Below are 21,716 nucleotides of genomic sequence, written 5' to 3' on the forward strand. Positions count from 1 at the left end.
CATATATCATATTTTACACACATTACTGGGTACATTCCATAGTTCAAAAACACAAATATTGACAATTTATATAATTTATGATAATTATAATTTTTGTTTTTGTTTGTTTTTTGTGTGGCTCATGGTGGGGCCATGCCCCATGGCCCTCTATTGACCAGCCGCCACTGCTGTCGCCGTTCTGTGAGTCATAATAACTTGCACGCATCACCTGGTCACGTTTGTTTGTCTTCACAAATGGTTACATTTAGTGGGTTTAGTTTTGTGGTGGCCTGTTCTTTGTTCTGCTTGCATACTGGACCACATTACGGGGCTCCGTCCAAATGATGACTCTGCAGACGCTGATTCCTTTGCCGTCATTTGATCGATTTATTTTCACTTTCAACAAACTTAACAAACACATAATAAGTCTAACATGAGGTCAAAGACTGTGCCGATGCCCCGTTCTCCATGAAGGAAAAAGGACTCAGTCCCACCCCTTCCTCTTCTCACAGCTGATCCTCATCAGATTAATAATAGTTCCCAAAGAAAAAATAATCATATAGAATGCGAATTTAACATGTGTGTGTATATGTGTATATATATAGATACATGTATGTATGTATGTATGTATGTATGTATGTATGTATGTATGTATGTATGTATGTATATATGTGTATATATATGTGTATATATATATATATATATGTGTGTATATATATATATGTGTATATATATATATATGTGTGTATATATATATGTGTGTATATATATATATGTGTGTGTATATATATATGTGTATATATATATATATATATATATATGTGTATATATATGTATATATACACATATATGTGTGTATATATATATATATATATATATATATATGTATATATATATATATATGTATATATGTATATGTGTCGAAGGAATGTATTTAGATCACACAAATCTATTAGGAAATTTAGAAAATGTGATTTGTAAACAAAACAAATATGGCTCTCACAAGTTTGAACAAAGATTATGAACTTTATGTTGTTAATTTAATCTTGGTAAATGCTTTTGGCTATCAAAGAAATTAACTTCAGATATATTTATTTGGATAGACCACACTTTGTGTAAAAATGCATAACAGGCAAACAATGGCCGACATTTCTGAAGTGTCTGAGTAAATCGCAGTGTTGTCTGGTGTCTTATAACTTTTGAGAAGTTGAAAATAGATAATAGGCACATTTTACATGTTGCCTTGGCCATATAGAGAATAAAAAATGGATTTCATACATTTCCAGTCAGGGGTGTTTTAAAATTTGGTGGAAGAACTAGGAGCCTGGTGCAGGCAATCGTTCAATATCCTGTTAAACAGTTATATGACGTCCATGAGTAAGCAACCTGTTGAATACAAGTTGATAAAAATGCTCCATTAATTCAAAGGCTTACATACTGTTATTTATATACAAAAAATGTAATTGTATTTTATCATATTAGTTGTATCATGGATGGATTATGACACAAAAGGCCCCTGGACATATACAAGCTTCCCCACCGCTACAAACAAAAGGGCAAAACACCAAGACTAAAAGAGACACAAATCAACTGTGAACGATGCAGACGCATCTTTATATTTGTTTTTCTTTTCTTTTGTCTATTTGTGTCTCTTTGTTTCTTTGAAGTCAGTTCATGTCTCTTTGAAGTTCTGTGTCTTTGTTGTCAATTTGTGTCTCTTTTGACTGTTAGGGTTAGGGTCTGTCTTTGAATTTGTGTCTCTTTGTTGTATTTTTAAGTCACTTTAGAAGTTTAGTGTCTCTTTGAAGTTTTGTGTCTTTGTTGGGTTTTTTTGCATCTCTTTTGAGTCATTTTACATCTCTTTGAAACAGTTTTGCATCTCTTTTCTCTGTCCTTTGGTCCCCAGGCCTGTGACTGATAGGCCTGTGACTGATAGGCCCATTCAGTAAATCATTAAGTTGTATCTATTCACAGTATCTCAATTGAACACATAATTTCAAATGTGGCAAATGCGGCTACAAGTCTGTGTTAAACAGAAGTGAATCCTGCCTCAGAGGGCTGGAAGAAGTAGAAGCGCTTTGTCAGAGTGCATCTGTCTTTGGTCGGCATCTGTCTTTTGGCTGGAATGGAAAAATCTTCAAAGCGTTGCATGACCTGTGTGTTTGAAACAAACATTGTATGAAATTAAGCAAGACTAAGACAAATGAAACAAGAGCATCATCATTGCTCTCTATGTGGAGTTGTTGCCTCACTAACTGACATTACTTTCCACTTACTTTTCTGAAAAGTTCCTCAATGTCATCCTTTTGTGCGTAGGCGGTAAACACCTCGTCAACAAACTTGATGAGAAAAGACCCCTCAACGGAATGTCTGTATGAGACAGTATCTGGAGGAAAAACATACAGAAACAGGTCATATAATTCGTTTTTATTGCATAAAGTAACTATTCTTCGCTGATTTCAATGCAGATTATTGATATTAATCTTCAATGTATTATGAAGTGTAGAATAATCAAATAACATTTAAATGAACTGACCCGGGGTGCAGGAAAGAAGAGAGATGAAGTCTTTTTCTTTGTTTACAAATCGCAAACCATCATCCTCAATGTTTCCTTCATCAGCATCATCAGAGACCACAGCTGCGTTTGCGCCATCTCTAACCAGCGCTGATCCTTCCCCCTCTGAAACACATGTAGCATACTTTTAATACAGTTCACTCAGTCAACAAATGAGACATGAGCAGACTCCTAATGTTTGTTCTGTCTGTGGGAATAGAGAGTCACCTCCTCTGCAGGCCTGGATGATGATGATCTTGGGTTTGTTCAGCAGCGCTGGACATTTCTCTGGGTTCAAGTGTTTGTAAATGTTGTCGATGGGGAACTCATCTGGTCTTTCATTGTCAGATATCTTCTTTTTCCAGTCGACACCGAGGACAGTATCCCGTTTCCCGTGTGACATGATAACCACCAACACACTGTCCGTCTCTTTGAGTTTCGGATGTTTGGAGAACTCATTTAAAGCATCATCGATTGCCTGTGACAACACAAAAAGGAAAACATCAGTTACTGTATCACCAACTCAACCAGACACAAAGAAATATATTTAATTCCCTTTTTATAATAGTACCTTTCCTGTGAGGTTTGTGTGTTTCACCACCTCGTATCCCAGAGCTTTGAGCTGTTTCTCCATGTTGGCCTCATCCTTCTCAGCTCCATTTCTGTTTAATCTCTCATCAGTAAACTTTATATTAGTGATGAGCAGGGACACACGGCTGCTCATGAAATCTTTGGCCACAGGGTAAATCTGAAAAACAGATTTAAAGGGAAAGAAGTACAACAAATGTATCATTTGTCGATAAATATTGAACTTTCTTAAGAAAACTATTTTTCCCACTTGTGAAACAACACCTTTCTATCGAGATCAGGTAAACTAAGATGTACAGGAACCTATTTAATACTCTTGATATGACTTTTATGAAGGACTAACATCTCTATCATTCTGTTTCTTCCTCCAGATGTCGTCGCTGGTGAGTGGAGTTGGCCCTTGCTGCTCCTTCTGTGGCTCTGCAGATGTGAACAGCAAAACATTTGTTTAAAACGGTGTACTTCTTTAATATACCTCTATGAATGACAGGGTCAAAGAATGATATTCGTCACTAAAATATGTCAGCTCACCCGGCTGAGCAGGTTGACCAGAGGACAGACCCAGTTTAGAGTAAAGTGAAGGATCTCTGCTTTGAAGGTGAGCGATCATCTTCCTGCTGGCTGCGTCTCCTTTCGCCATCACCATGTCAATGAGACTGCGTGCTTTGTCTTCTGTGGTACTGTTCTCCTCCAGTACGCAGTTTTTCTGGCCCTTATTCAAGACACCATCGCCGAAAAGGTCGTCCAGGAGCTGTTTAATCAGTGCGTTGGTGGCCTCTTCCACAAACTTCCTCCTCACATTAAAAAGCTTCTTTTCTAGAAGAGGTGATATGAAGCAAAAGAAATGGCACAACTCAAAAGTCTTGATTTAAACAGAGGTACTAACATGAGGAAGACATTCGGGATATATGTTATTTAGTCTGTCCTCGTTGATATAAATGGGGTGAACACAACAGAGACACATGTGATTATAAGGTAACACCATTCACCACCACCACAAAATACATCCTCTCAAACTGATACAAAAACTGAACATTATAACATTATGAAGTTGAATTTATTGCGTGACTGTTGTATTAAACTGCATTTGTTTTTGATAAGTGTACCTAATATACTGGCATCTGAGTGTATATTAATGTTTTAAAAAACAAAGTTCAACTCATGTGAATTAGGTTAGTGTGAGTTAGGAGTCATTGTGAAGTCAAACTAAAGAAATAATTAATAAACTCATGGTGCAAACCGGAAAGGAACCTTTCGGCAGTCCGAGTTGCCGCACGGACTATAAATGAGGTGGCACACATCAATAAGGAAGGAAGGAAGTGAAGCGAAGCCGCAAACTGAAGCAATGCTTAGCGCAAAAACATCCAACCCCGTGCAAACAGATCTACAAACGCCAGAGAGGCAGCCGGTAAGACACCAAGCCCATCAGGAGACCCAGCGGACAATTGAAAGTAAATGTTTGTGCAGGCGATAGCCGCTAGTGTTAGCCACGGGGCCGAACCGGCAGTGCGGTCGTTAACCCTATAAATGCCAGTGTGTGTCATGTTTGATTCTCATTCATAATTTAATGATGTCATGATTGTTTAGTGAGCTTATATGTAGCAGAGAAATTAGTTAAAATGATTATGATATTATATTATTGTGGTGGCATTATTTAAATTAAGTAAATGTAAAATATTTAAAATCTGAAGTTAACTTAATGAAATCCCTAAATGCATTAATAATAACAGTTGGAGAATTTATGTCGCACTTTGTTTAATTTAAGAGGGAAACGGAAATAATTGTTAAAAATGTATATTTTCCAGAACATTGTAAAAACAACCCTTTTCTTGTTTATTGGTTCAAAAGGTTTTTCACCTACCTGCTTGCTTGCAAACTACTTGCTTACTTGCAAAGTACCGACTTACCTGAAACCTTGAAATCACAAAATAAAAGAAGATAAGAGGAAAAGAAAAGTGTGGTTATTGAGTGAAGTCCAGCAACTCTGGGTAGATGTCCAACTCCTTCAAGTGGAGATTGCACAAAGAAGGGGAGAACTTGACAGTGAAAAACCGCCAGTACCATAAAGCTGGCCAGGAAAAAGTACAGGAGCTTAAAGCTGGAACAGCAGGAGCAAAAAACCTGGAATCCTGGAAAGGAAAAAGAGTGGAGGATAAAGCACCATAAGCAACAGTAAAGGCGCCGTTGGAAACTCCACTTGTCAAATTCACAATTAAAGAACCTTAAAAATAAAAGTAAACATGGCTAATCAAGAAGCTGGAAAATCAGTTGAACAATTGAAACTTGAAAGAACTACAGCCAAAAGAGTGTTTTCCCGTCTGGTCAACAGTATAACCCGGTCACATACGGACATGTCTGAAGAAGAGCTCAGAGACAGTTTCAACAAACTCAAGGCACTAGGAGAGAACGTCATGGAGGCAAATGATGAGCTGGAAGCTGGCTTTATTGCAGATCTCGAAGCAGAGCTGGAAACGGATGAAGTCATGTTAACGGAGCAGGAAAAAGCCGACCTGGAAAAAACTACAAATGAGTGCCAAGAGAAGCTGAAGGAGGTCAAGAGGTTGCTCCAGAAGACTCTTTGGGTCAATTTTGGAAGTAGGGAAATGTCTATAGCACTACAAGCAGCAGAGGCAGCATGCGAACGCGTCGCTGCTGTGCAACCAAACATTAACCAGGAAGCGTATCAATTCATGCTGGACCAACTGAAAGGGTTGGTAGGAACAGCAAAGGACACGCATGGTCGATGGAAGCAGTGGGCCCCACCAGAGGCTCAGGGGGAGCGTCAGAGGCATGTGAGAGAGCTCGAACTTCACGTCCCCTTGATGGTCTCCAGAAAGGCTGACTTCATACAAGCAACCATAAAGGAGGATACTGATAGACAAGCCCAGGTGAGAGCTACATCTAATTATCGGATACCAACCATCAAGCTAAAGCCAACAGCCCTCCCCAAGTTTGGTGGCATCAAACGTGATTTTCACAGGTGGAAGAAGGACTGGGAAGCGCTGCAGAGTCAGGGAGAGCCAACAGGCTCAAAAGAAGTGAAAAAGGTCCAGCTACTAGACAGCCTGGAGGATAAGATCACACGAGACCTTCGGCTCACGGCTTACAACACATCTGATGACATCTTCCGTGTGCTAGAGAACCGCTACGGCAACCAAACATCCATTGCCATAGAAATAGTGGAGGAGATACAGAAGATGCCAGCTGTCAAAAGTCACCAGCTACGGAAAATCGTCGACTTAATTAAAACTGTGGAAAAAGCACTTCAAGATTTGAGTGACCTTGGAGACACAGGTGCTATAAAAAATCCCCTTGTGACTAAGTCCATTGAAAGTAAACTCCCGGAGACACTCAAGAAGGAATGGCTTGTGTATGCAGCTGACAGGAGGAATGATGTGACTTCAAGAGGTCGGTTCGACGGTCTCTTGGCATTCCTCAAAGACCAGGAGAGCATATATGAACAGCTTGAGCAACTGATGGAGGAAGAGCCAAGCAAGAGAGAAACCAAGGTGGAGCCAAGATATGCCAGAACCAAGTCAACCAAATCAAGCAACGACCAGGAAGGGTGTGTGGTCTGCAGTGATGTAAAACACAAGTGGAAGATCTATTTTTGCAGACAGTTCCGAGCGCTGAAACTAGCAGAGAAGAGAGCTGCAGTAAAAAGGTTGGGAGCATGTAAAAGATGTTTGGAGGTTCATGGCGATGGCTCACAGTGCAAACCTGGATTCCTGTGCAGAAACCAGGACTGCAAGGATGCAGATACTCCTGAGCATCACTTCTATCTGTGCCCCAACGCTGAGGCAAAGAAAAGCAGCGATGGTCAGAAGAGAAGCAGCGATGGTCAGAAGAGGAGCAGGTTCGGTCCGGAAGGGGATAAAGGCAGGAGGAAGTACACAGAGGAGCAGGAGGACTTCTTCGGGAAACTCTCACCTGAATTGGCAAACCAATGCCGAAATGTGTTTTCCAATACTGCATCCAGGGCTTTCAATACTGTCAAAGACCAACCAAGCCTTTTAGGGGAAAGCGGACTTCAAGAGCTGCCAGTACTGATGATGCTTGTCGAGGTCACAGCAAACGCTGGGCAGAAAATTGGAACATTAATCGATTTGGCTTCTGACACCAATTACATAACCCACAAGACTGCAAGCAGGCTAAACCTCAAAAATGAAGAAGTCGCACTTGTCGTCCATGGAGTTGGGGGCATGGAGGTTCGTGTAGAGACGAAACGATACCTCCTCAAGATCAGAGTGAAGACACCAAAAGGCACTCTCAGAGCCCACCAATTGGTGTGTTATGGACTGGACAGCATTGCAGGGATACACAAACATGTGGAACCAAAGGAGCTCCAGAGATTCTTCCCAGATGCACCGCTGGATGAACTCCGGAGACCTAAAGAAATAAGTCTGCTCATTAGCCACAAAGAAGGTCAACTAGCGCCACAGAGGATCAGAGCTGTTGGAGACCTTGTGCTGTGGGACGGTCCACTGGGGAAAACAGTGGGAGGAACGCATCCTGAACTCTTTGAAGAACTCACCGTGTCAGCTCACATGTCGAAGACACACTTTGCGAGGTCGATGAGAGCAGCGGCTGCAAGATATGAGGAACAACTCACCAGCATGGTCCCAGAGGGTCCGCTGGCAAATAATCAAGGCACCATCCAGCTCTGTGAATCAAGCACTTCAGCCATCAACCAAGACTTTTTAAAGTGGTGGAGATGGGACAGCATCGGCGCAGGATGTGAGCCAAAGTGTGGAGGCTGCCGCTGTGGGAACTGTCAGCCGGGTGGCAAGGAAATGACTCTTGCCGAGGAGCGAGAACTCCAAGTGGTGAAAGATGGTCTCACCTACGTCACAGGAGACGCCCACAGCAAAGAACCACACTGGCATACCAGATATCCATGGGTAGAGAACCCAGACTCCCTGCCGAACAATAAAAGGACTGTGGAGGCCACATTCCTCAGGACGGAAAAGCAACTGGCCAAAGAACCTGAATGGAAAGTTGCCTATACTGCTCAAGTCCATGACATGATAGATCGGAAAGCTGCAACCAAGTTATCCAGAGACACAGTGTTCAACTGGCATGGGCCAGTATGGTATGTGAGTCACCTCATTGCTCCAAACCCCCACTCTGTCACAACCCCTGTGAGACTTGTTTGGAACAGTAGTCAAAAGTTCAGAGGTGTGAGCCTGAACGACCTACTGATGAAAGGCCCGGATGTCCTCAACCAGATTCGTGCAGTGCTCCTGAGATTCAGGGGTGGAGTGCATGCTGCTCTGGGGGACATAAAGAAGATGTATAACTCAGTCTGGCTGGAAGAAAAGGAGATGCACCTGCATAGATTCCTTTGGCGTGATTCAGAGGACGAAGAGCTGGGGGAATATGCAATCACCAGGGTAAACATCGGTGACAAGCGAGCAGGATGCATCGCACAGCTTGCAATGCGTGAAACTGCCAACCTCCCACCTTTCACTCACCTCAAAGAGGAACGGCAGGTTATTCAAGAAGACAGCTACGTTGATGACATTCTCACGTCCCACAATGACTTAGACCAGCTGAAAACCATCAGGGCGAATGTGCAACAGATTCTGAAAGCTGGCGGGTTTGAGCTCAAACCTTGGGTTTATTCTGAGCAAAGTGGGAGGAAAGAGTGCAGTGACAAGCTGGAAAAGGCTGCGGAAAAGACCATGGTCTTACCAAACCAGATGCGAGACGAGGATAATAAAGCACTCGGCCTTGGCTACATGGTAGAAGAGGACAAACTCCATGTCATGGTGGGAATAAACTTCTCAAAGAGAAAGAAAAAGATGAGACTCAGCCAAAACCTTCTGCAGGAGCAGATAAGAGCCCAAACACCCAACCCCCTGACTCGGCGAGCACTGCTGAGCCAAGTGTCAGGGCTGTATGATCCAGTCGGCCTGGTAACTCCCATCAAGCAGAAGGGAGCTATCCTGGTACGTAGGGCATTCCAGGAAGCAAAGGGTGGAAGTGCACCTGTAAAGGACTCATGGGATACTGCGCTCTCAGATGCCCTCAGGGAGGACGCAATAAAGCTCTTTGAGGAGTACGGCCAACTTGCCAAAGTCAAGTTCACCAGAGCACTGACTCCCCCAAGCTTTACTGATGGTCCCCTGGCGATCACATTCTCTGACGGTAGCGAGCATACTTATGGAGCAGTGATGTACCGCCGATGGAGTTCAGACCAGGGCCCGGTCATCCGGCTGGTGGAGTCCAAAGCAAAACTTACTCCTTTGGATCAAGGAGGGGATGCTGTCAAAGCAGAAATGTGTGGAGCAGTGTTTGCCTCACGGCTGAAAAAGTACTTTGAACTGCACAGCCGAATCCAGATTCAGAGGTGGTACCATTTTGTTGATAGCCAGACCATCCTTGGTGCAATACAGCGGGAAAGCTATGGCTATCAAACATTCTTCGCAAATAGGATCGGGGAGATTCAAAGCAACACAAGGGTCCAGGATTGGTGGTGGATTCCTGGCCCACAAAACATTGCCGACATTATAACAAGAGGAGCCAGCCATCAAGATCTCGATGAGGACTCAGAGTGGCAAAAAGGTCCGAAGTTTCTAAGCTTGCCAGTGGAGGAGTGGCCAATCACATCAGCCAAAGAACTCGCAGCCACTGCCAGGGAGAACGTCACAAAACTTCAAAAAAAGGCATATGCTGCTGCACTGACCAGAGCTCAGGCTAAGAAGCAGCAAGTGGAACACAAACTGAAACAGGAGGCACAAACAGAGCAACGGAGGCTACCTGCAGGGTCTGCAATCCAAACGCTGGTGGATGTCAGGAGATACAGCACTCTGAGCCGTCTGGTAAAGACAGTTGCATGGATCTGGAGAGCAGCTAAACAGTTTGGCAAAGGAAGCCAAGCTGTGGAGAGTCCAAAGTGGGAGGCAATCTCCTCCACAGGAGTCATCTCTGTAAGGGAACGAGAGGATGCCCTGAGACACATTTTTCTTGCAGCGCAAGAAAACACAACCTTCCCTGGCACTACGGTAGACAGGCTTGTGGTCCACAAAGACAAAGACACTGGGCTACTGGTCTGTGGAGGCCGAATACAAAGCTTCAAGGAAGCTCAAGTTAGCATCCCCCTCTTACCCTATGACGCCTGGGTGTCCAAGCTGATAGCTCGAGAGGCCCACAATGAAGGTCATGAGGGAGTAGCTGGAACCCTCCTAAAAATGAGGAGGAAGGCATGGGTCATTAAAGGGAGGAGGATCGCACAAAAAGTTGTTGATGGTTGCATGGTCTGCAGGAGAGGAAAAGCAAAGACGTGTCAACAAGTAATGGCTGACTTGCCGCCAGAAAGGACTGAACCTGCTGCGCCATTTGAGTTCACATCAGTTGACCTCTTTGGCCCTTACCAAGTTAAAGATGACGTCAAGAAAAGAGTGACACTTAAGGTCTGGGGAGTTGTCTTTTGCTGCATGGCAAGCAGAGCCATTCACACCGAGCTGGCAAACACCCTGTCAACTGAAAGCTTCCTAATGGCTTATCAAAGGTTCACGGCAATCAGAGGTCATCCAAGAAAGATGTGGTCGGACCCAGGCACCAATTTTATTGGAGCAAAACCAGTCCTGGAGGAGCTCTACAGGGTTTTGGACCTAGACAAAGCAAACCTTGAAGAGACCGCAGCAAGGAATGGAACTGAGTGGCAGTGGAAAATCCATCCAGCCGATTCTCCACACAGGAATGGTGCTGCAGAAGCTGCTGTGCGAATTGTAAAGAGGGCATTCCAGAATCTTGGGAATGAGGCTTCACTAAGCTACAGTGAGTTCCAGACAACTCTTTACATCGCAGCCAACCTAGCAAATGAGCGTCCAATTGACGCAAGAGTACAGAGCAAAGAGGACTGCATTCAGTATGTCACACCCAACACTCTCCTACTGGGCCGGGCCTCTCAAAGTGGGGACTTGAAAACCTTTGACTTTCACAACTACCCGTACAAAAGACTGAGAGCTATGCAGTCGGAGGTGACCAAGTTCTGGAGGAGCTGGAGCCAACTCGCTGGTCCAAACTTATTTGTCCGAAGCAAATGGCATACTGTTGTGTGGCTGTGTGACCAGAATGCGCTACGAGGGCAGTTCAAGCTTGGCAGAGTCATCGGCACGACCCCAGATGATAAAGGCGTTGTAAGGGACGTCAATGTAAGAGTTTTCCCGAGCTACTGTGTCCCTGTCACGAGAGCTCTGAAAGGCAAGTCAATTCCCAAAATCAGGAGGGAAAAGATCCAAGCCACCGTCCTTCACAGGGACGTCAGGCGGCTCGTTGTCCTATTACCTGCAGAGGAACAGGCAGAAAGTCAAACGCAGCAGGGAAAGGAGAACCAAGTTTGCCTTTGAAGCTGTCGATCTTCACACCATTTCCAGGCGAAGATCGAGTGGGAGGTGTGAAGTCAAACTAAAGAAATAATTAATAAACTCATGGTGCAAACCGGAAAGGAACCTTTCGGCAGTCCGAGTTGCCGCACGGACTATAAATGAGGTGGCACACATCAATAAGGAAGGAAGGAAGTGAAGCGAAGCCGCAAACTGAAGCAATGCTTAGCGCAAAAACATCCAACCCCGTGCAAACAGATCTACAAACGCCAGAGAGGCAGCCGGTAAGACACCAAGCCCATCAGGAGACCCAGCGGACAATTGAAAGTAAATGTTTGTGCAGGCGATAGCCGCTAGTGTTAGCCACGGGGCCGAACCGGCAGTGCGGTCGTTAACCCTATAAATGCCAGTGTGTGTCATGTTTGATTCTCATTCATAATTTAATGATGTCATGATTGTTTAGTGAGCTTATATGTAGCAGAGAAATTAGTTAAAATGATTATGATATTATATTATTGTGGTGGCATTATTTAAATTAAGTAAATGTAAAATATTTAAAATCTGAAGTTAACTTAATGAAATCCCTAAATGCATTAATAATAACAGTTGGAGAATTTATGTCGCACTTTGTTTAATTTAAGAGGGAAAAGGAAATAATTGTTAAAAATGTATATTTTCCAGAACATTGTAAAAACAACCCTTTTCTTGTTTATTGGTTCAAAAGGTTTTTCACCTACCTGCTTGCTTGCAAACTACTTGCTTACTTGCAAAGTACCGACTTACCTGAAACCTTGAAATCACAAAATAAAAGAAGATAAGAGGAAAAGAAAAGTGTGGTTATTGAGTGAAGTCCAGCAACTCTGGGTAGATGTCCAACTCCTTCAAGTGGAGATTGCACAAAGAAGGGGAGAACTTGACAGTCATTGATGATCCAATAAATATGAACTCATCATATAAACACACAGTGACTTGGTCCTTTCTTAATAGTGAGTGAGAGGAATTCATGATACATCCTGCATTCAATTATCCCTGTGCATTGCTTAATCGTATGTTTATAACCTTGTTGTACAGTGTAACCACAAATCTATACGTTTTTAATATTTACATTCATGTTCAAATAGTTATGCAACACTTTGCGATAGTATACTGTGAGTAATTATGTTGCGGTTGCGGAAGAACTGGTTTGTGCCCTTCCTCCTCACGGTGGAGAAGAAGGCTTTCTTACTTCATTTGATATGCTGAAGATTAAAATATGCCTTGGTATTATACATCATATGTGAATGATTAGACCATCAGTGATCGGAATGTGAACCGTAAAACTCTATTTCACTTTTCGTCTGGCACTTTTATGGGCTGACCTGCGTACTTTGGACATTTTCTCTCCATAAACTCGCGTTTACAGTTTGCCAGAACAAACTCTTGAACCGACATAGAGCGGGCTATGAATGTAAAACATGCCACAGTTGTCTGTGGACTTATCAACATAATAGGGCGGGCATGAGCACCAGCAAAGTGAAACTAATACGTGGCACACACAAAAACATGCAGAATGATCCAGATTGTCCTTTAATTAACAGACTTTGTTAATCAAAGGAAGTGTAAAATATCTTATTTGAACCCCTCATTGCGCACACTTACAGTAAATACGGCTTGAATAGATTTGAGTCGACTGACTGATCGCCCGCATATCGACGCCAACATACAGCAAAGTGATGGTCACTTGTAAAGTGCATTTAGCGATGATCTCTTACCTGCCATCTCTCAAATCTCGTGTCACAGAATGTTTTAACCGGAGTCTGCGAGTCACACAGCCTTTATGCAGAAACGGCCGCTGAACAAACACCGCGGGCGTCGCCCACTAGTTGAGATGGTGGCGATGCTTCCTGTTCTACGAGGAGCCGACTTCATATTATCAGAACTACCTACACCTACAGTCTGTATTACTGCTGCAGGCTCACTACGTGTGTTTTTTATAAAGAGAGTCATTGCTCCAAATGGTGTAACCAGCTCTTTGTGACATTGAACCACATTTGCAATAGTTGAGACTCGAATGAACCGTAACAGTAAAACAGGATTCTGTGCGCATCTTCCAGCAGCATGCAGCTAAATCAGGTGCCTCTCTGCTCGTAAACTTCCAAAAGAAGTGCAAACAGACTAACAAACAGGCAAACACATATAGTAGCCTATATAATCAACCTGGTATACAATTATCATTTCATAATGAGTTCAACAACCAGGAACAATTGCTGTTCTGAGTTCTGGGAATCTTTAAAGGTTTTAATTTTTCCAACACAAACATTTCAGCATAGACAACATGCGCGGCTGCAGTTTATGAAGGATTTTATGGTCTATTGTTTTTAACCCGTACGTTGAAAAATGTTTTAATTTAAAACCTGTTAAATGGTTTCCCCGTCAGTATTACATTAAACAAGATTTGTTCCATTACAGAATATATTTATGTAAATTCTAAGAAGCTAAACTGCAAGTAAGTTTTATTTGTGGCACAATAATGACATGAAATCTGCCAGATTTCCCATAATTCAAATGGTCACATGGTAAATGAAAACAACACACAATTGAAAATATATATCATTTTGTAATGAGTCATACACGGTGTCTGAATTTGAAAGTGACATATTAAAAAAGTGACTTTCGCCATCACCATGTCAATGAGACTGCGTGCTTTGTCTTCTGTGGTACTGTTCTCCTCGAGTACGCAGTTTTTCTGGCCCTTATTCAAGACACCATCGCCGAAAAGGTCGTCCAGGAGCTGTTTAATCAGTGCGTTGGTGGCCTCTTCCACAAACTTCCTCCTCACAATAAAAAGCTCCTTTTCTAGAAGAAGTGATATGAAGCAAAAGAAATGGCACAACTCAAAAGTTGTTCATACTGGTGGAACATGTTCTAGGTTGGGCCATCCTATCAATTTCACCAAACATCCCAGTATGATTTCATGCAAAAAAAATGTAAGTATCAAACACGCATTATTACTTGGCAGTTAAATATTTAACATGTATTCCAACATGAAAAAAATCAGTAAATAACACTTATATAATATAATATAATATAATATAACATGTTTATTTCTTGAGATGCCCCCATGGACCTTGTTATAGGAGGTAAAGATCAGGAGAAGTAAACATGAAGTGTAATTATGAATACTGATGTTAAATTAAGCTGTGATGAGTTTTCACTGTTAATTTAACATCTCTATTACATGTTGATGCCTCCATGACCAAGTTAAGCAGATGAGACTGAGGACAGCTATGTAGAAGAAAAGATGTTCACTTTGTCTAATATGTAGCTTGACAGAGTGCTCATGTGTGTCCTGGTGTTCTCATGTTTCCTTACCTCCTCATCCCTCACTCCCTACCCTGGTGTTCTCATGTTTCCTTACCTCCTCATCCCTCACTCCCTACCCTGGTGTTCTCATGTTTCCTTACCTCCTCATCCCTCACTCCCGTAACTGTCCGTGCTGGATCCGTCCCCGTTGTTTTAAAAAGCTAAATAAATGATTAGCATGACGTCATCCAGCTAGCCAAACCTGTCTGGTGTACAGCTAGTACAGAAGCTCCGCATGTACTGCTTCCCTTTCCCGCGAGTCTGCTGTCTGATTGTGAGGTCAGGCTGATCTGATATCAGCTCTTTGGCTGCAGAATCTCCGCCAAAGTTCTCCTCTCAAACGGGTCTTGGAGGAGGAGTGCTCGCGCTGGCGCCTGTAGAGACTTCTCCTGACGAGAACGCGCAGCGAGGGGGGCCTGATCGTTCTGGCCCACAGCTGAATCTATTTGAGGGCGCTGATTGGCTAACTTGTATGTCACTCATTTATATCGTGAATCAGCAATTGGCTAAACTGCTTCATAGACCCGTCTCTTTTGGGCCAAAACGATCAGGCCCCCCAAGCTGCGCGTTCTCAGAGTGTCGTGCACACAGACAGAGAGCACGAGCAGAGAGCACACAGACAGAGAGCACGAGCAGAGAGCACGAGCAGAGAGCACACAGGCGGAGAGGATGAGCAGGAAAAGCATATATTTTGCGCATATATCATATTTTACACACATTACTGGGTACATTCCATAGTTCAAAAACACAAATATTGACAATTTATATAATTTATGATAATTATAATTTTTGTTTTTGTTTGTTTTTTGTGTGGCTCATGGTGGGGCCATGCCCCATGGCCCTCTATTGACCAGCCGCCACTGCTGTCGCCGTTCTGTGAGTCATAATAACTTGCACGCATCACCTGGTCACGTTTGTTTGTCTTCACAAATGGTTACATTTAGTGGGTTTAGTTTTGTGGTGGCCTGTTCTTTGTTCTGCTTGCATACTGGACCACATTACGGGGCTCCGTCCAAATGATGACTCTGCAGACGCTGATTCCTTTGCCGTCATTTGATCGATTTATTTTCACTTTCAACAAACTTAACAAACACATAATAAGTCTAACATGAGGTCAAAGACTGTGCCGATGCCCCGTTCTCCATGAAGGAAAAAGGACTCAGTCCCACCCCTTCCTCTTCTCACAGCTGATCCTCATCAGATTAATAATAGTTCCCAAAGAAAAAATAATCATATAGAATGCGAATTTAACATGTGTGTGTATATGTGTATATATATAGATACATGTATGTATGTATGTATGTATGTATGTATGTATGTATGTATGTATGTATGTATGTATGTATGTATGTATGTATATATGTGTATATATATGTGTATATATATATATATATATGTGTGTATATATATATATGTGTATATATATATATATGTGTGTATATATATATGTGTGTATATATATATATGTGTGTGTATATATATATGTGTATATATATATATATATATATATATGTGTATATATATGTATATATACACATATATGTGTGTGTATATATATATATATATATATATATATATATGTATATATATATATATATGTATATATGTATATGTGTCGAAGGAATGTATTTAGATCACACAAATCTATTAGGAAATTTAGAAAATGTGATTTGTAAACAAAACAAATATGGCTCTCACAAGTTTGAACAAAGATTATGAACTTTATGTTGTTAATTTAATCTTGGTAAATGCTTTTGGCTATCAAAGAAATTAACTTCAGATATATTTATTTGGATAGACCACACTTTGTGTAAAAATGCATAACAGGCAAACAATGGCCGACATTTCTGAAGTGTCTGAGTAAATCGCAGTGTTGTCTGGTGTCTTATAACTTTTGAGAAGTTGAAAATAGATAATAGGCACATTTTACATGTTGCCTTGGCCATATAGAGAATAAAAAATGGATTTCATACATTTCCAGTCAGGGGTGTTTTAAAATTTGGTGGAAGAACTAGGAGCCTGGTGCAGGCAATCGTTCAATATCCTGTTAAACAGTTATATGACGTCCATGAGTAAGCAACCTGTTGAATACAAGTTGATAAAAATGCTCCATTAATTCAAAGGCTTACATACTGTTATTTATATACAAAAAATGTAATTGTATTTTATCATATTAGTTGTATCATGGATGGATTATGACACAAAAGGCCCCTGGACATATACAAGCTTCCCCACCGCTACAAACAAAAGGGCAAAACACCAAGACTAAAAGAGACACAAATCAACTGTGAACGATGCAGACGCATCTTTATATTTGTTTTTCTTTTCTTTTGTCTATTTGTGTCTCTTTGTTTCTTTGAAGTCAGTTCATGTCTCTTTGAAGTTCTGTGTCTTTGTTGTCAATTTGTGTCTCTTTTGACTGTTAGGGTTAGGGTCTGTCTTTGAATTTGTGTCTCTTTGTTGTATTTTTAAGTCACTTTAGAAGTTTAGTGTCTCTTTGAAGTTTTGTGTCTTTGTTGGGTTTTTTTGCATCTCTTTTGAGTCATTTTACATCTCTTTGAAACAGTTTTGCATCTCTTTTCTCTGTCCTTTGGTCCCCAGGCCTGTGACTGATAGGCCCATTCAGTAAATCATTAAGTTGTATCTATTCACAGTATCTCAATTGAACACATAATTTCAAATGTGGCAAATGTGGCTACAAGTCTGTGTTAAACAGAAGTGAATCCTGCCTCAGAGGGCTGGAAGAAGTAGAAGCGCTTTGTCAGAGTGCATCTGTCTTTGGTCGGCATCTGTCTTTTGAATCGACTGGGAAAATCTTCAAAGCGTTGCATGACCTGTGTGTTTGAAACAAACATTGTATGAAATTAAGCAAGACTAAGACAAATGAAACAAGAGCATCATCATTGCTCTCTATGTGGGGTTGTTGCCTCACTAACTGATATTACTTTCCACTTACTTTTCTGAAAAGTTCCTCAATGTCATCCTTTTGTGCGTAGGCGGTAAACACCTCGCCAACAAACCTGATGAGATAAGACCCCTCAACGTGATGTCTGTATGCGACAGTATCTGGAGGAAAAACATACAGAAACAGGTCATATAATTCGTTTTTATTGCATAAAGTAACTATTCTTCGCTGATTTCAATGCAGATTATTGATATTAATCTTCAATGTATTATGAAGTGTAGAATAATCAAATAACATTTAAATGAACTGACCCGGGGTGCAGGCAAGAAGAGAGATGAAGTCTTTTTCTTTGTTTACAATCGCATCATCCTCAATGTTTCCTTCATCAGCATCATCAGAGACCACAGCTGCGTTTGCGCCATCTCTAACCAGCGCTGATCCTTCCCCCTCTGAAACACATGTAGCATACTTTTAATACAGTTCACTCAGTCAACAAATGAGACATGAGCAGACTCCTAATGTTTGTTCTGTCTGTGAGAATAGAGAGTCACCTCCTCTGCAGGCCTGGATGATGATGATCTTGGGTTTGTTCAGCAGCGCTGGACAGTTCGCTGCGTTCAAGTGTTTGTAAATGTTGTCGATGGGGAACTCATCTGGTCTTTCATTGTCAGATATCTTCTTTTTACAGTCGACACCGAGGACAGTATCCCGTTTCCCGTGTGACATGATAACCACCAACACACTGTCCGTCTCTTTGAGTTTCGGATGTTTGGAGAACTCATTTAAAGCATCATCGATTGCCTGTGACAACACAAAAAGGAAAACATCAGTTACTGTATCACCAACTCAACCAGACACAAAGAAATATATTTAATTTCCCTTTTTATAATAGTACCTTTCCTGTGAGGTTTGTGTGTTTCACCACCTCGTATCCCAGAGCTTTGAGCTGTTTCTCCATGTTGGCCTCATCCTTCTCAGCTCCATTTCTGTTGGATGTCTCATCAGTAAACTTTATATTAGTGATGAGCAGGGACACACGGCTGCTCATGGAATCTTTGGACACAGGGTAAATCTGAAAAACAGATTTAAAGGGAAAGAAGTACAACAAATGTATCATTTGTCGATAAATATTGAACTTTCTTAAGAAAACTATTTTTCCCACTTGTGAAACAACACCTTTCTATCGAGGTCAGGTAAACTAAGATGTACAGGAACCTATTTAATACTCTTGATATGACTTTTATGAAGGACTAACATCTCTATCATTCTGTTTCTTCCTCCTGATGTCGTGGCTGGTGAGTGTAGTTGGACCTGATGTGAAGAGCAAAACATTTGTTTAAAACGGTGTACTTCTTTAATATACCTCTATGAATGACAGGGTCAAAGAATGATATTCGTCACTAAAATATGTCAGCTCACCCGGCTGAGCAGGTTGACCAGAGGACAGACCCAGGTTAGAGTAAAGTGAAGGATCTCTGCTTTGAAGGTGAGCGATCATCTTCCTGCTGGCTGCGTCTCCTTTCGACATCACCATGTCAATGAGACTGCGTGCTTTGTCTTCTGTGGTACTGTTCTCCTCGAGTACGCAGTTTCTCTGGCCCTTATTCAAGACACCATCGCCGAAAAGGTCGTCCAGGAGCTGTTTAATCAGTGCTTCGGTGGCCTCTTCCACAAACTTCCTCCTCACATTAAAAAGCTCCTTTTCTAGAAGAGGTGATATGAAGCAAAAGAAATGGCACAACTCAAAAGTCTTGATTTAAACAGAGGTACTAACATGAGGAAGACATTCGGGATATATGTTATTTAGTCTGTCCTCGTTGATATAAATGGGGTGAACACAACAGAGACACGTGATTATAAGGTAACACCATTCACCACCACCACAAAATACATCCTCTCAAACTGATACAAAAACTGAACATTATAACATTATGAAGTTGAATTTATTGCGTGACTGTTGTATTAAACTGCATTTGTTTTTGATAAGTGTACCTAATATACTGGCATCTGAGTGTATATTAATGTTTTAAAAAACAAAGTTCAACTCATGTGAATTAGGTTAGTGTGAGTTCGGAGTCATTGATGATCCAATAAATATGAACTAATCATATAAACACACAGTGACTTGGTCCTTTCTTAATAGTGAGTGAGAGGAATTCATGATACATCCTGCATTCAATTATCCCTGTGCATTGCTTAATCGTATGTTTATAACCTTGTTGTACAGTGTAACCACAAATCGATACGTTTTTTATATTTACATTCATGTTCAAATAGTTATGCAACACTTTGCGATAGTATACTGTGAGTAATTATGTTGCGGTTGCGGAGGAACTGGTTTGTGCCCTTCCTCCTCACGGTGGAGAAGAAGGCTTTCTTACTTCATTTGATATGCTGAAGATTAAAATATGCCTTGGTATTATACATCATATGTGAATGATTAAACCATCAGTGATCGGAATGTGAACCGTAAAAGTCTATTTCACTTTTCGTCTGACACTTTTATGGGCTGACCTGCGTACTTTGGACATTTTATCTCCATAAACTCGCGTTTACAGTTTGCCAGAACAAACTCTTGAACCGACATAGAGCGGGCTGTGAATGTAAAACATGCCACAGTTGTCTGTGGACTTATCAACATAATAGGGCGGGCATGAGCACCAGCAAAGTGAAACTAATACGTGGCACACACAAAAACATGCAGAATGATCCAGATTGTCCTTTAATTAACAGACTTTGTTAATCAAAGGAAGTGTAAAATATCTTATTTGAACCCCTCATTGCGCACACTTACAGTAAATACGGCTCGAATAGATTTGAGTCGACTGACTGATCGCCCGCATATCGACGCCAACATACAGCAAAGTGATGGTCACTTGTAAAGTGCATTTAGCGCGTGATCTCTTACCTGCCATCTCTCAAATCTGGTGTCACCGAATGTTTTAACCGGAGTCTGCGAGTCACACAGCCTTTATGCAGAAACGGCCGCTGAACAAATACCGCGGGCGTCGCCCACTAGTTGAGATGGCGATGCTTCCTGTTCTACGAGGAGGCGACTTCATATTATCAGAACTACCTACATTACAGTCTGTATTACTGCTGCAGGCTCACTACGTGTGTTTTTTATAAAGAGAGTCATTGCTCCAAATGGTGTAACCAGCTCTTTGTGACATTGAACCACATTTGCAATAGTTGAGACTCGAATGAACCGTAACAGTAAAACAGGATTCTGTGCGCATCTTCCAGCAGCATGCAGCTAAATCAGGTGCCTCTCTGCTCGTAAACTTCCAAAAGAAGTGCAAACAGACTAACAAACAGGCAAACACATATAGTAGCCTATATAATCAACCTGGTATACAATTATCATTTCATAATGAGTTCAACAACCAGGAACAATTGCTGTTCTGAGTTCTGGGAATCTTTAAAGGTTTTAATTTTTCCAACACAAACATTTCAGCATAGACAACATGTGCTGCTGCAGTTTATGAAGGATTTTATGGTCTATTGTTTTTAACCCGTACGTTGAAAAATGTTTTAATTTAAAACCTGTTAAATGGTTTCCCCGTCAGTATTACATTAAACAAGATTTGTTCCATTACAGAATATATTTATGTAAATTCTAAGAAGCTAAACTGCAAGTAAGTTTTATTTGTGGCACAATAATGACATGAAATCTGCCAGATTTCCCATAATTCAAATGGTCACATGGTCAATGAAAACAACACACAATTGAAAATATATATCATTTTGTAATGAGTCATACACGGTGTCTGAATTTGAAAGTGACATATTATACTGAATCTCAGGTTAATGGTTGTATTTGGGGTTACTTGTAAAATGTTTAAAGTTCAAAACACATTTTTCTCATCCTGTTCACTCTCTCTCTGAAACACTCCTTGTTAGTGCCTGTCTCTTTGCACCTTCCTACCAAAACAAAAGCCCAGTCTGCTCTGATTGGCTTGTGAAAACAATGTGATGCACCTTTGTAAAGGTATCTCAACTCGAATGAACCTGTAAG

At 41.4% G+C, this 21,716-nt stretch overlaps 2 protein-coding genes across 2 annotated transcripts; both read right to left on the minus strand.

Annotated features, from left to right (window-relative positions):
• Positions 1 to 903: 903 nt before the first annotated feature.
• On the minus strand, positions 904 to 13,329 carry LOC306779796 (caspase a-like). Its single transcript, XM_079271804.1, has 8 exons — positions 13,203 to 13,329; positions 3,653 to 3,937; positions 3,465 to 3,541; positions 3,105 to 3,281; positions 2,762 to 3,011; positions 2,516 to 2,659; positions 2,256 to 2,365; positions 904 to 2,133 (listed from the first exon to the last, which is right to left on the minus strand). Exons 1-8 carry the CDS (start codon positions 13,207 to 13,209, stop codon positions 2,008 to 2,010), a joined length of 1,176 nt encoding a protein of 391 aa, XP_079127930.1. The 5' UTR covers positions 13,210 to 13,329; the 3' UTR covers positions 904 to 2,007.
• A 3,083-nt stretch (positions 13,330 to 16,412) lies between these two features.
• Positions 16,413 to 20,699, minus strand: LOC306780177 (caspase a-like). Its single transcript, XM_079272434.1, has 8 exons — positions 20,607 to 20,699; positions 19,118 to 19,402; positions 18,954 to 19,009; positions 18,594 to 18,770; positions 18,250 to 18,499; positions 18,010 to 18,147; positions 17,750 to 17,859; positions 16,413 to 17,627 (listed from the first exon to the last, which is right to left on the minus strand). Exons 1-8 carry the CDS (start codon positions 20,611 to 20,613, stop codon positions 17,502 to 17,504), a joined length of 1,149 nt encoding a protein of 382 aa, XP_079128560.1. The 5' UTR covers positions 20,614 to 20,699; the 3' UTR covers positions 16,413 to 17,501.
• Positions 20,700 to 21,716: the final 1,017 nt, after the last annotated feature.

This window comes from Melanostigma gelatinosum (genome assembly GCF_949748355.1).
Source record: "Melanostigma gelatinosum genome assembly, chromosome: 7".
Lineage (NCBI taxonomy): Eukaryota > Metazoa > Chordata > Actinopteri > Perciformes > Zoarcidae > Melanostigma > Melanostigma gelatinosum.

Excerpts from the sequence above, each read along its gene's own strand:
- LOC306779796 (XM_079271804.1), bottom strand. Across the intron at positions 3,542-3,652 it reads TGGTCAACCTGCTCAGCCGG|AGCCACAGAAGGAGCAGCAA; the intron begins GTGAGCTGACAT and ends TCACATCTGCAG. Across the intron at positions 2,366-2,515 it reads TCTTCTTTCCTGCACCCCGG|ATACTGTCTCATACAGACAT; the intron begins GTCAGTTCATTT and ends TTTTTCCTCCAG.
- LOC306780177 (XM_079272434.1), bottom strand. Across the intron at positions 19,010-19,117 it reads TGGTCAACCTGCTCAGCCGG|GTCCAACTACACTCACCAGC; the intron begins GTGAGCTGACAT and ends TCTTCACATCAG. Across the intron at positions 18,148-18,249 it reads CATCCAGGCCTGCAGAGGAG|AGGGGGAAGGATCAGCGCTG; the intron begins GTGACTCTCTAT and ends CATGTGTTTCAG.